The sequence below is a fragment of the Mya arenaria genome, chromosome 16 (genome assembly GCF_026914265.1).
Source record: "Mya arenaria isolate MELC-2E11 chromosome 16, ASM2691426v1".
NCBI lineage: Eukaryota > Metazoa > Mollusca > Bivalvia > Myida > Myidae > Mya > Mya arenaria.
This window is the reverse complement of record NC_069137.1, coordinates 44,236,968-44,251,429: the sequence shown is the minus strand read 5'-3', so window position 1 is coordinate 44,251,429 and position 14,462 is coordinate 44,236,968. Positions and strand designations below refer to the sequence as shown.

At 37.0% G+C, this 14,462-nt stretch overlaps 1 protein-coding gene across 1 annotated transcript in view; it reads left to right on the top strand.

Moving 5' to 3' along the window:
- Positions 1–103: 103 nt before the first annotated feature.
- LOC128221889 (CTD small phosphatase-like protein 2) overlaps positions 104–14,462 on the top strand; it is a 34,165-nt gene continuing 19,806 nt past the window's right edge. The window contains exons 1-7 of the mRNA XM_052930545.1: positions 104–147; positions 1,520–1,656; positions 2,539–2,710; positions 4,181–4,321; positions 9,595–9,666; positions 10,560–10,785; positions 11,330–11,441. Of these exons, the coding sequence (XP_052786505.1) occupies positions 1,537–1,656; positions 2,539–2,710; positions 4,181–4,321; positions 9,595–9,666; positions 10,560–10,785; positions 11,330–11,441 (843 nt within the window). The 5' untranslated portion in view covers positions 104–147; positions 1,520–1,536. The remainder of the gene's footprint in view (positions 148–1,519; positions 1,657–2,538; positions 2,711–4,180; positions 4,322–9,594; positions 9,667–10,559; positions 10,786–11,329; positions 11,442–14,462) is intronic.

Here is a 14,462-nt window from a genome sequence, read left to right as displayed (position 1 = left end):
ATTTTCCAAAATTAAGCGAAATATACCGGGAACCAGTTTCTAACCCACTCACCGATTTGTTTACATCCTGTTTGCTCCTACGCATGCGCATTATCATTCATACGGGCAACTGAGCCTACGCGCGAAATGAATTACTGGACGTAAACAGTATGTAAATATTTTATTATTCTGATACTTTTCCGACATGACGAACCATAATACATACACTGCTTGATTGTAAATTGACTGCCCTAAGAGACAATACCAAAATATTAGCCGTAATAATCGTAATTTGTTGTAAAATCGGTTAAGAGTCAGTCGGGACATGGCCATCCGAATTTTTGGCACCTTGCCCTACCGTGATTCATTTGAAATGAGCATAATTTATTTGTCATCTTAACATCAAACATGGACAGCGATATCCGTACCTTATTGTAGGAATCATTTAAATCATGTACTTATTTCAGTTTTGCACTTATTTACAATGAAATCAGTCAATGTTTACATCAGCTTGTTGATAAACATTTAGGGTCACTTGTTCCGATTTCAAAATGTCACGGTCAGTCAACCATATCGGCACTGGTGGATTTGATTATTTGGCCTAATTTACATCATGTGAAATTGTACGACTTTTTGAACAAAACTAGTCATTAGTATGAACGTTTTAGTTTTATATTACTGTATTAGAAATGTAGTTATTATTTTATTCAAAAAATAATAAAATATTTCGTCTCTTAGCTAAAGTCTGAGATGTTAATTATTTCATCAGAATGATTTTTGAATAATTAAGATGTCTGTGATGCCAATTTGTCATTTTAAAAGTTTAACAGACTTTTCGTTAGTTTAGTTAAAACTTTTTGTATTGTAAAACGATTGTGAAACAAGTCAATACAACATTATGTTGATCACTCTCATAATACTCATTGGCAAGTTGTCACGCCAGAGTGTTGTCTTGTTTTAGGGGGAATCTGGACAACCTTAAGATTTTGGCAAAGGAAACTCGCTTGTCCGACTTTGGCACCTAAAACTAAAAAACCTGGTATGGTATCAAACCAGGGACGCCCTCATGAGGGCGTGATCCGCCAGGACTGTCTTTACAGTGATTTTGGGGTTGAATTTCGGCCCCATTCCCTACCTTAATAAGAATATTTGTTCCCCAAGTCTGTGTCAAAATTTCACAGGTTGTCCTGTTAAAATTGAGAAAAATCAGTCTGAAATTAGGAAATTTCAAAGAAATGGTATTAGTCCATCTTCGAAACACATAAACAGATGAAATAAAATCATTTAATATTTCTCATATAAAAGATTTGACCACAAGAATTGCGAGTAGTATTGATTTAAAGGTCATAGGGTATAGAAAGTTACACTTCAATATCCCTAAAAGGGCTGATACAAATAAGGAGTGCTTATCAGCAAGTTGGCTATTGACTGGGAGGTCTTATCTAGCCATTTGCCTATGTGCTAAACTAATGGGATTATGCCCTGACGTGTAAGTTACAGAATTTCAGTATTTAAGACCAGCTTTATATTGTGCTTGCAGTTCAGTGCTTTCAAGGTATGCAGTTACGTCAGAAAGGTGGGCGCCACCGGTTACGACGAAGATCAGCAGAAAAGACAACAAAATCAACCACGAAGATGCACATTGCACAGAGTGATCTGGCAAGCACAGGGGATGTGGTAATGTTTGCAATTTCAAATTAAAAACTAATAGTATGTTTGAAAAACAAGCAAAAAATAAAACAATCTACCTTGGCCTAGAGAAAACAAAACATTTGGTTCAGTTGACCCAACCTTACCTACGAAATAGGCGCCGACCCTACAGTTTTTATAGATTTATATAAAAGGTAACATTAATTAATATTTCTTCAAGTGTATAATTTAATACATGTAGTTTAAAACATTTAAAGATTTATGTAAAAGTTACATTAACTCAATTCACCAATGATGACACAAATGTTATTACATAAAGCCTTATATAATAAACAAAGCCTACGTACCCTACCTTATTTTGAAAAGGAAGTAACCCTAAGCAAACCATCTATTTGGGGGCCCTAGTTATGTTGGGGATGTTACCCTAAACAAACAATTATTTTTTTAGGTCTTATATCTATAGAAATTGTTGATTATCAAAAGCATTTAATAATAAGGTGACCATACTGGTCTCTATCATTATCATGTATGAGGGCAATGGGGTAATTAATACAAAAAAAGAGAAGAGAGTAGCACCCTTCTATAACTAAAACCCTGCTGATAAGTCAAGGGATAGGAATTAGCATTAAAAGGCGTTCATCAATCAATGTGTCACATAATATAAGGGGTTAGAGTGGTCTAGTTGTATAGGTGTCCATCTCTCACTCAAGAGGTTGTGGGTTCAATCCCCACTAGCGGCATATTCTTATGGCCTCTGAAAAAGGACACAGTACTGGTTTCTGCCCAGGAAACAGACTCGAGACGAATTCTATAAGCTTCCGTCACAATCAAGCTTAATGAATGAGGATCTACTTTATATTAAGGGGTCATATAATTATATACAAACACTAACTTTCCCTTTGTTCACAGATGGTATACGAAGAGCCATGTAAGAAGACCAAAAAGGATGCCAGTTGCGGTGTTAGTGTGGGGTGTGGCGTGAACATGGACATTGGGGGTCAGGAAAACAATATAACCAAGGATCCCCATTACCCTGTCACCAATTCCGACTTCATTACACAGGCTGCCCAAATAACCAAAGGTAGGCCATTTTAGCAAAGATTTGGAAGTGTTCTAAGTTCATTTTATGTTTTATTTCTGGAACAATTATACCTATTACAGAGCTTGACGCTATTCAAATACTTGGTTGCCCTTTGGGCAACCACCTAGCCATTTTCACTTGCCCGAATGGATTTTTAACTTGCCCAATTTTTGGGGGCTCATTTTGTTGTTATACTTCACATCAAAACCCATTTCCAGATTCAACCTGCACATCAGGGCTTGCTGTATCTGAAATAAATCACTTGTCATTAACTTGTAACTAATAGCACATACATTCAAATTATTAAGGATGAAATAAAATTGAATTATAAGAACGAACAGTCAACCTCTTATTATCTTAGCCTTGTAATCTTACATTTATTTTGAAGTAAATTACAATTTATCGCAATGTTAAGTGAAATCGTAAAGTTCCAAAAACCGAGCATCCGATAATTGGAGCAGTCCGAAAAATAGCCAATATGACCATTCTCGCTGTGTCTGAGTCCAGGAAAATTGTTTCCCCAAGACTCGACCCAGCGTCGTTTTCGTTTCTTTTCATAGCTGGTCTTTTTCTCGGATGACTTAGCCTTTTTTCGTTTGAAACATTAAAAAAACTTGACAGCGTCGACTGTCAAAACATCATTTGACGATTTGTGTACATTGTGAGAGCATTAACTGGAATGCTAGCTATATGGATTTGGTGCAGCTCACGCGATTGGCCAACGGATCTAGACGGAATTACTCGAGCTTTATCGGAAAATAGTCGGCAGTCTTTGCCATCGTAGTTTCGAATGAAAATGTCAGAGGAGCTCCGTTTGACCCGATTTTTCGAGTCAACAACCAATGAGTGCATTAGTTTCGGTTTGATAAATACTCTCCAAGAAGGAGATTACGGACTACTATTTTTTACCAGAAAAATCGCCACTATGACGAGTTTTTTTTGTTACTGCCCGATCGGGCAGGTAGATTCTAAAAACTACTGCCCGCCTGCAAAAATTACTTGCCCCGGGCAATCGGGCAGTGGTTAATGTCGAGCCCTGTATTAATTGGAAAAAAGTTAAATTTAACCGGAAATGATCAGGGGAAAAAAGTTAATTATTGTATTAATTTCATTGCGTGTCTTTTTTGCTGTTTATTTATCACCTTAAGGCTTAAGTACTTTTAAATTAATTTCTGAAGGTGAAAAGTGATGGCAAGGAAGTTTAATCTTCCACTTTAATATTCAAATGCTGTTGAGAGTGATCTATTGGTAGAGGTATCCAACTCTCACCCGAGAGGTCGAAGTGTGTGTAAACTTTACCAAGGTCTGAATCAAGAACTAAAGAAAACCTTAATAAATCTTTCCCACATTGTTTTACCTAAGTTTAAGACAACAAGTTAGCTGACAGTGCCTGTGTCCCATGATACCGTGGGAATAGCTGTGTTGTCTCCTCTTGTCCGAGATTAACCAATCATATTTTTGCCTCCACAGGACATCATAAGAGACCATTCACCCAAGTTAAAGACAACAAGCTGCATGTAGATGACAGTGGGTGTGTCCCATTGTACCAGTGTAATAGCTGTCTTTTCTCCTCGCCTGTATTTCACACACACGACTGTGATAAATATGAAGGTTGGTTTTTGTTTTTTGTGAGTATTGTTTCAGAAACGAAAAATTTGAAGTGTTCAGTTGTTACTGTAAACAAAATGGCTGAAAGTAGCAACACTACTGAATAACTTCAAACATACACATGTATAACTTAGTGATTTTTTTAGGAAATAATTTTACAGCCTGTGCCTTGAAGATTGGAAAAAAACACAAAATCAGAACAAATAGCAAATATAATGGCGTATATATATTTATATACATGTTTCCGTATCAAATGTTTCATTATGCTGTGAAAAAGAATTGTCAAGATTTTCTTTATTTTTCAAGAAGTTCATTGCATTGTTTTCATCAACATTATCTGCATTTATCAAATTAGTATATTTATTTTGGGGGGATAATTGGTCATTTTTTTGCAAAGGGAAAAAGGCAGTAAATTTCAACATAAAAAAATCACAGATAACATAAAAATAGTTAAGGATTACGAGTTATTGTACAAGAATAAACTACCATTAAAGTATTGCCAAAAACAATTCTACCATGGATAATCAGTTATGGTGTCCGAACTCTTGTGAATTACGGTATTCAATATTATTTTGAATAATAAATTGAATTAAACAATAATCAAACTTACATATAAAAAAGCAAAGTTGGGCACTGTCAAAATATTTTTTGCATAACATAACTTTTCATTCTCGACAGTATAGTTGTATGGTTTTAAAGATAACCATCGCCATTTTCACAAAAAAAATTTTTTTTGTCACTGTCAACAAACATGGTGGCTGAAAATGCCGGACGATTTTGACATTTTTTTCTATGCGTCTTTTAACCAAAAACAGATTAAAAGTTTTTTCTCGGACTTTTCACAGATTTTTTTCCCTGCGTCTAATACCCCCTATCGTCTTATACCCAGTCATTTACAGTACTTTAGGAGAACAGAATATTGATAGTCAAAGTGGAACTGATTCCAAGTACTACTCAAGATATAAGAATTTATGTTAAGACACAAGAAAGAGAAAGCACTCTCCATTATGGTACAAGTGTGTAATGAAACTGTTTTAAAGCTGCACACTCACAAATTTACAGTTTCAACAACTTTTTTTATTTTTTGTCTTGGAATTAGCCAATTTCTGTGTAAATATCTGAAAATCATTGATATAAGACTGCTGACAATGGATGAGATGGCAGTTTTTAGCTCTACTGGCCCTAGGCCAGAAGAGCTTATGTGATGGTAATGTGTACGTAGTATGTGCATCCGTGCGTTCGTGCGTCTGTAAACAATTGCTTGTGAACATGATACAGTCTTCAGTTTTGATTATATCTCGATGAAACTTGTACAGTATATAAATATCCATTAGAGCTCGGTTTCTTTCGAAAACCAGCCAGATCCGTCCATAAATGCCTAGATTATGGGCTATGAAAGTTTTAAAGAAATGCTTTCTATTTTTAGCCAGGTCTGCATGAGCGAATTCTATTTTGAGCCAAGTTTACATGTACATGTAAATTCAAGTCTAGAGTTAAGGGAGACAATTTGCAAGTCTAGGATTTTGAGAGACAATTTGCTTTTTGCTTCTCTATGTTAGCGTTATCGATCGCCAAAGTCGCCATTGGCGATTACAAATTCGAGAAGGCGACTAAAATCAATTTTTCGCAAGTTTTGGCGATTCCTTAAAATCTTGTTCAAAACCGTGCTTTTTCATGATTTCAATCACTTTTATGACCCAATGTCACAGGTTTCAACGTAAACCAGCAGGCCTCTATTGATAATTATCATACCCGAGGCCATAATTAGCCATGCGTGCAATGACTGCAGCATGCTTTCCATTTATTAATCCGATAAACACATGGTCATCATGTGAATTGCAGAAACGAATAATAACACGCGCCACTGAAATCACGTGGCGAGCATTCCCTTGCTAAAATAGTAGGTAGGAGGAGCTTTCACTGTCGCTTGAATGCAATCGCCAATCGCTGTACGAATATCCTGGGTGTAAAAATAATCCACGTGCGTGATTGACGTCGGCACATAACAACTTTCATCAACCTGTTCTGATAGGAATTTCGCGACTTTCAATGAATATGCGGGTTGTCTTTGATATAATGTCATCAATAAAGTGTTATTTTAAATACATTGGTGTTGTTTTTCATTTTATAGTATGTATCTAATTAAGTGAGTTATCATAGCTTTTTTTCAAAGGTAAGTGCCAATTAAACCAATACTGTGCGCAGTATATAGTTAAAAAAAATACTTCGTCTTTGACATTCAAAGATAAAATACGAGATCAACATGTACAAAAATCTTAAGAAAAGAAAAGCAGAATGCCATTCTGGTCGTCAACAAACACTGTTTGCATTCTGTACTCCTCTAAAGAAACAGAAGGAAGCTAATGCGCTAAAGGTACATGTTTTTTTTCGTTCGACGATTAATTAAAGTGACACTCTTATTCAAAGGCAATACATACACATGTACATTGATTACTGACAACATGTTTGTAACTGTTTTTTAATAACAGAAAGCGCAAAAATATTAAATGCTTGGTGAATATTAAAAGATTTACTGTTGTCTACTATAGTCTCATCAGGTAGAAATACCGTGTTTCAGCTGATCGACGATATAAGAGACAGCGACATGTATGCCATGATGTGCGATGAGTCTACCGATGTGTCTAATGAAAAGACTCTTGTTGTATATGTGCGTTATGCAAAACATGGCAGGGCTGAACAAAATTCTTTGAAGTATTGGAAATAAATGGGGATGAATGTAATGCCGTCGGACTATGTGAGACGATAAGCAGTGTTTTAGAGTCAAGGGGTGTCAACATTGAAAACATGTGCTGCATCACTACTGACGGTGCGAGCGTGATGACAGGTGTACGTGGAAGCTTAACAACACTCCTGAAAAGAAGAAATCCCCATCTTCTGAGCATCCATTGCATAGCACATAGACTGGCCCTGGCTAGCGGACAAGCAGCAGACAAAGTGCAATATTTAGTGAAATATCAGGCCATGATTAATACCATCTTTAAATATTACAACTATTCACCAAAACATCAGTCTAGGCTAAGAAAAATTCAGGAAGTGTATGACATGGCCGAAAGAAAATTTAAGCAGACATTTTATACACGCTGGCTCTCATTCGAAGGAGCTGTTGATGCTGTCATCATCAACTACGACGCTCTCCTTACGTGCCTTGAGATGGAGGTAGCTGAGGACAGTGACCCAGTGGCTGTTGGCTTGCTGAATTTTGTCAGCAACTACAAGTTCTTGGCAACGTCGTACATGCTTCGAGATGTGCTGTCGAAGTTATGTACATTGAGTTTGGTCTTCCAGATGACAGATGTCAACCTGACCCAGCAGACCTTCACTCTGGAAGCCACTCTGCGGTCCCTTCAGGAGATGACAACAACCCCTGGCCCATACCTAAAGGATTTCCTGGCCAGCCTACCTGACGGGTACCAAAATGGGTTTGACTTTGGAGATGATGGCCACAAGAACTTCATCAAATGTTCAAATAAGGAAATAGACGCCAGTGAAAACATCCGCAGCACGTATATCAATCACGTTATCCAAAACCTAGAGGCCAGGTTCACCGACAATGGCATAATCTCAAACTTTGCAGTGCTCAACCCAGAGAATCTGCCACAAAATTCCACAGACTTAGCCACCTATGGAGACCAACAGATCCACCAGCTAAGAAAGCACTATGGCCCAAGCAACCAACAATCACCAATGACAGTGAGTGAGAAACATCTCAAGTGTGAGTGGTACTTATTCAAACACCACATGGACAAGAACTACCGGACTTGGACATTCTCCAACACGGCAGAGACTGTGGTCACAAGCAAAACACTGGTGGCATCTTACCCTAACCTCTGCAAGATCATGAAGATTGCCATCACTCTGCCACTCTCCACTGCTGACTGTGAAAGAGGTTTCAGCAAGTATAACTTCATTAAAACCAAACCCCGAAATAGACTCACCCCAGACAGTGTAAATACTCTAATGACAATAACAGTTGCCACACCAGATCTTGACCACATGAAGGACTTCAACTTCTGCAAGGCCTTCGACCTATGGGCATCCACCAAACAGATGAAGATCAACACATTCTTTAAGTAAGAATGTGAAGAATAAAACTGATGTGTTGATTGTGATAGTGATAGTGTTCTAGTATATATGTATTATGATATTTATGTACTTGCTTTTGATTCATGCTGATTTATTGTCTTTGCAGAATAAATTTATATTATTTTCTGTTGTTTTTTGCCATTTTATATCTTAAAACAAAGAATTTTCTATTTGAAATCCATGCTTAAAATTGCTGAAAATACAGGAAATTGCACTATTAACACAACATATACTGAATTTTTCTTCCTACCGGAAGGGGCCACCACTCCCGCACCCACCCCATTAATGACTTCAGCTATTTCAATTTGGCTACTCCCTTTTTTTTTCTGGCGCCTACCTATCTTCTGCAGTTGATTTTGTGAATTACTCTGCCTTGTTCTTGTTGAAAGCCCAAAGGCCATTTTTTAGCTTTAAGTTCTGTAGTTTGCACATTCATCTTAACAAAATTGGTTGTGAATGTTTAAGTTATGCACCTGGTGTCATTACTGGCCACACCCAGGGTTCACAGGTTTGGTAAACATAAATTTGGAAAGGTTTGAAAATCTTTTTGTGTGTTCGTGCATCCATCTCAGCACAATTGATTGTGAATGTTTGTTCAAATTGATCAATGTTGTCCTAGGATGCCCTTGACTTTGACCTTTTGGCAAACTTTTTTTAACTTAAAACTACAGAAATTTTTACTATGAGTACAGTTTTGAAAGCATTTTTTTTGTCAGATGACTTTTACTTGGCACATATTAAAATAGTTCATGCAACTAATCTGCTTACAATACTTTCTGGGCTCAGATGTTGAACATGCTACGTTTTCAGGTAACCCAAACACAAAACATAAAGTGTCTGTTGCCTTTTACCCGGGTATACATACATGCTCTGGATTGGTATGACCACAAAAGCCATGCCAGTAGAGCATAGGCCCTTTTGGGCCTCTTGTTCATATTTCTGTGCAAAAGTTTGTTTTATGGCTAAAAGCATTACTAACAACTTTAGAAAAATGCATAAAACATCAATTTTTGAACATAAATATGAAAGCTTGCGTTATGATTTTTTCAGCAGTCTTTTTTCACTCGTTTCTATGCATTTTCACAAAACATTTTCCAAGACAAAAAAATATAATAAAAAAAGTAAATCTGTGTGAGTAAAGCTTTAAGACCCACATACAACTTTTGTTCCAGACTGTTCTGAAGATGGTGTCAACAACAACAGCAGCCATGCAACAGATACTGACTCTGATGGGAACTCGTCAGGTATGAAAGCTTATTGCTAAACATTGCAAGTAGGTCATACGGCCTACCCTGATATTTGTAATTAGGTTGTCTGGCAGACGTTTAACATTTGTAAGTAGGTAGTCTAGTGGCTCCATACAATTGTATGAAGGTTATCCGGCTGACTCCTAAATCAGTAGTATGTAATCTGGCAGATACTTTTAATGTTTAAGTAGGTTGCGCAGACTCCTAATATGGGTAAGTAGTTTTCTGGTGAATTTAGCCGTGCTGGAAAATTCCATCTGGCACACCCCATGCCAGATGAGTCATGCGCTGTGACGCAATACTTATAACTTTTATTTGTTTATAATACACTTTATGTAACCATAATTATGAGATTTCAAAAGAGGAGTTTCATAAACATTTACTTTACAAAAATATACCTATAAAGAAAAAAAACCCTTAAAAGACGTGATTATGAAGGAACTTCTCGACGTTTGCTGTGAATAAAAATAACTGTGCATCATGACGTCAGTAAACCTCATTACATGCCAATGTTAGTGAAATGTACAAAAATGCATTTTTCTATGTATTTTTTTCTCCAAAAAAATAATTTTAATTTTAAGGTATGCTAGAAAAAATACCATTCGTGTGTCTGGTCCCGAGAGGTCTCTGGTCTCGGGCACGCTGCATAGCCGGTAACTTGTCAATGCAGGTGCCCTCGGGTCAGATTTTTCTATATAAATGGAAACACATGACAGATATTATTAGTCCGTCAGATTCCTGACATTTGTTAGTAGGTCGTCCTGCAGACTCCTTATTTTGTATATAGGTTTTCGAGCAGACTTCTATGCAAAAACAGATAGTGTCTGAACTGCAGACGGCCCTAGTGATCTTCATATTTTATATGATAAATATCAATCTGTTTCCAATAGCGAAGGAAAACCACTTGACTGACCTGTCCCTTCACAACACACAAGTGACCCTTCAGCCTATCACCATGGAGACACCACATGATGTTGAAAACAACAACAACTCCATGTACAAGCTTGACCCGTGTGTGATGGAAGTCGACCCCACTTTTCCTGTGCCGGAGGAGGAGGAGGAGATTTCTGAGGAAAGTTATGAAGAAGGGGACTGGGAAACTGAAGCCTTTGATCCGTAAGTTGGTGGTTTGTAACCTTCTGGTGGTTCGTAACCTTCAGGTCGAGGAATGACATGATTTTAAGGGGTTCTCACATGGGTGACCACGAGTCACTACAGATGTAAACAACCAAGTGTCGTTTTTGACAGAAAAGATATGAAAATATTTCTTAGAGGGACTGGCAAAATGAAACCTTTGATCTGTAAGTTGGTGGTTTGTATCCTAAGTAGTAAGTGATTTGTGGTCTAAAATAGGTATTTCTTTCGGGTAAATTTGTGACTTAGGATAAAACATACATTTAAAGCCAATAAAAGTGCATATAAGCAAATAAAAGCCATTAATCCTAGTAATTTAAACAACAACAACAACAAAAAGCCCAGAATAAGGCTCAATAACAAAAATAAATGTGTGGCATTTGCAAGATGTAGCGCTATTTGCAAGAAAACGATCTATAAAATCCCTACCTAGTAATTTTTGGGATGTTACCCTTGAGAAACAAACAATTTTCATTTTAGGCCTAATTGATTTTTACCTATTAAATCATTGAGAATCCTGTTTCAGATATGCATTTATCAAGACACTGCCTCCGTTGACTGACGAGTTACGAGCCAGATTGCCGGCACTGCCACTGAAAACTAGGAGCTCACCTGAATTCTCCCTGGTACTCGACCTGGTAAGACTTTAAGACTAATGATTGTGGTGAATATTATGATAAAAAAGAATGTGAATCCGCAGAAGTCAATCACTGCTTAAGCACTCAAGGTGTTTACATGAAATATAGAGATTACATGAAATATGGCAGTAAAGTAATTTGCAACCAAAAATATCACTCACAAATTGTTAATTTTGGGCTGAAGTTTGGCCCCATTCCAAATCTAAAACATGTACTTGTTTCCCAAAAATGACAAATAAAATTTCCTATTTCTGATTTTTATTTCTAGTAGTCCGGCAGCGGAAGTCAAGTACCTTGCATCGGAGTGTATAGAAAATGTTTTGGGGTTTTTAAGTAGCTTTAACCCTCGAGTTAAGGAATCCGTTTGATGGCCTCGAGCCACCCTTGGGGAAATCGAGATATTAAAGATGGCGTCCAAGATGGCCGCCAAATTTAACCCAAATCACCAATTAACTCGTAATTTTGTTTTAATGATTCAATTCCTGTGCAAAACTATACCATAAAGCATTTATATTGCCAACCGATCAATTCTAAAATGTTTCATACCATGTTTAGGCCATCATGGCATCTAAAATGGCCGCCAAACTAAAATAATTGACAATTGAGAGAGGTTTTGTTGCAAATACCATCAATTTTTATGCACATGCATCTCGTTTTAACATAACAATGTATTTATGCAATATAGGTATCACAAAATAGCATAATAAAGACACATATTAACCAAGATGGCGTCCAATATGGCCGCCAGAAAAGCATAAATTAACACAGACTAAATGAAACGGGCACAATCGTTTACAAATGTATAAAAACAATAGCATTTTTCTTTATTTAAAATTACACTGTAGTTTATGGTATGTATTAATAGCTTTAGAACAATAACTACATCAGTTCTAACTTAAATAGAGAAGTTAGTTTGTTAATTAAAGGATTTATATATTCGTTTTGTTTGCTTATTGTAGCAATTTTCTTATGCTTGACATTTACTAAATATTGAACATGAAATATGCGCATTGTTGCAACGACAGCAAGAGTGTTGCATTGAGTATTTGACTGACATAAACATTTTAATTTTAAGCACATCATATGTTCAAACGGGTTCAGGTTTGGTTGATCTGATTTAACTGCACAATTCCAAACACACGTTTGAAAATGTGCTCGCTTGATATTGACATTAAATGCCTCTGTTGTTGGGGGTAGAGAAGCAAGCTTTGGTGCACACATGTCGCTTTCCTAACCTTAGAGCTTAATACCTTCTGTAGAACGTCTGACATGTCGTCGTCAACAACTTCCATGTTGTAACATTGCGAAATGAAACGAGTTGATCCTCGGTTGACTGTCGAGTAGTCAGATGTTTCATCTCAAACACACACGAGTGATACTTTCAATACCTTCAATACTATGCCCTTACCTATGCTATAGCAGCAAGTAGTAGTATTCGATCCTGATAGTGCCTGTGCTGAAAGTTAATCTGGAACTATACGTTTGTATTTGTTGACCGTGGCTGTTATATACGTCAAAAATCTGTCTAGCACAGGTCATTCCATAATTGTTCCAGGTAATGGCTAAGAAGAAGTACAAAGCATGGGTATCTTCTGAAAGTACTCAAATGCCTCCATAATTTTCCTTTACTATGCTAACAATTTGATGGGCAACAATGTTGTCAGCTCCTTTATGTGTGTTGTGCACGTCATGACGCGTAATTATTACAGTTGGTGTAACTTCAATTGGTGATCTTCATCTCCAATAGCAATAAGCACTCACATGTCTAGGGAATGAAATGTTGCTACCGACATGATCTCTTTCTGAGGAGGAATTTGCATTGCAGTTGACAACTGATGTACGCGCTACGTATGTGATCCTCTGTTTTCCCGTGTTTCAGTTTCTGTGCTGTATTGCCTGTATCTGGCGAAGATAAGTAGCCGTCTATAATTATCGATGTTACTTGCTTTGTTGCAGAACGTGCTGACACCTTAACTTGCAAATACTTTTTCAGCACATATTTGGATTTGACAAGTCACATTCAAAACATCGCTGTTGGAACATGGGACAACTCATAGGTCAGCAACCTTTCACATCAAAGTCACGTGAGCTAGCTTGAAGGCCGATCACTATTGTGAAAATTAATTATATCTTAAAGACCTTCGTATCACCAGTTTGTATATCCTTTGTGTTTCAGCTTGTGTTCGATGCCCGTATTCACTTACGTCCTGAGTGGTGAGTTAAAGACCCAGGCTCAGAACAGCGAACATTTAATGTTGTTATAAAAATGCTATAACATAAGAATATATTGTCAATAGTCAGGGCTCTCGCGAGGGGGCGACTTGGGCGAAGTGGTCGCCTAAAATTCCCAGACTTCGCCCATTTGTATCATCAAAGCGACATTGACTTCGCCGAAAATTTTAGCACATTGTAAATCTGTCAATCAGCGAGTATTTAGCCAATGTCCCATTAGTCAAAACATCACAATAAGCCATTCATACAAATTGGTAATCTCCTAATCCGATAATTGGGCCGTGTCATCCAATTACCAAAACATCGCCAGTAGGCGGAGCTATTGAAAGTTAACCAATCAGAATGTACATTCAGAAGACCCTGATCAAATGATATAAGTTCGTTAAAATGAGATAGAACGGAGACATAATTATGAAATATCGTGTCAAGCATTAATTTAAGTTAAAAAGTGACTAATATATGTATTGAACAAACAATGCAAGACATTTAAACATTGTTGCTTTTGAAGCAGACGGTCATAGCCATCTCGGACCATCGGCAAGTAGGCGCTAAGAAAATCAATAGCATGACGTATCACCAAATATTTGATTGGTTTTAGTGAAATGTTCATGATGAAAAATGATTTGTAAACACAAAAAAATATGATTTTTTTGCTTTATGTGGAGTTTACTTACAGTAATTTTCTCCTGTCACAGTTACGATGTCAAAAAAAAATTGGCGAGATCGCCATTTTGTCAGAACAATTTTCCGAGTTAATTTTTCCAACTTCCCATTATGTATTGGTAAATT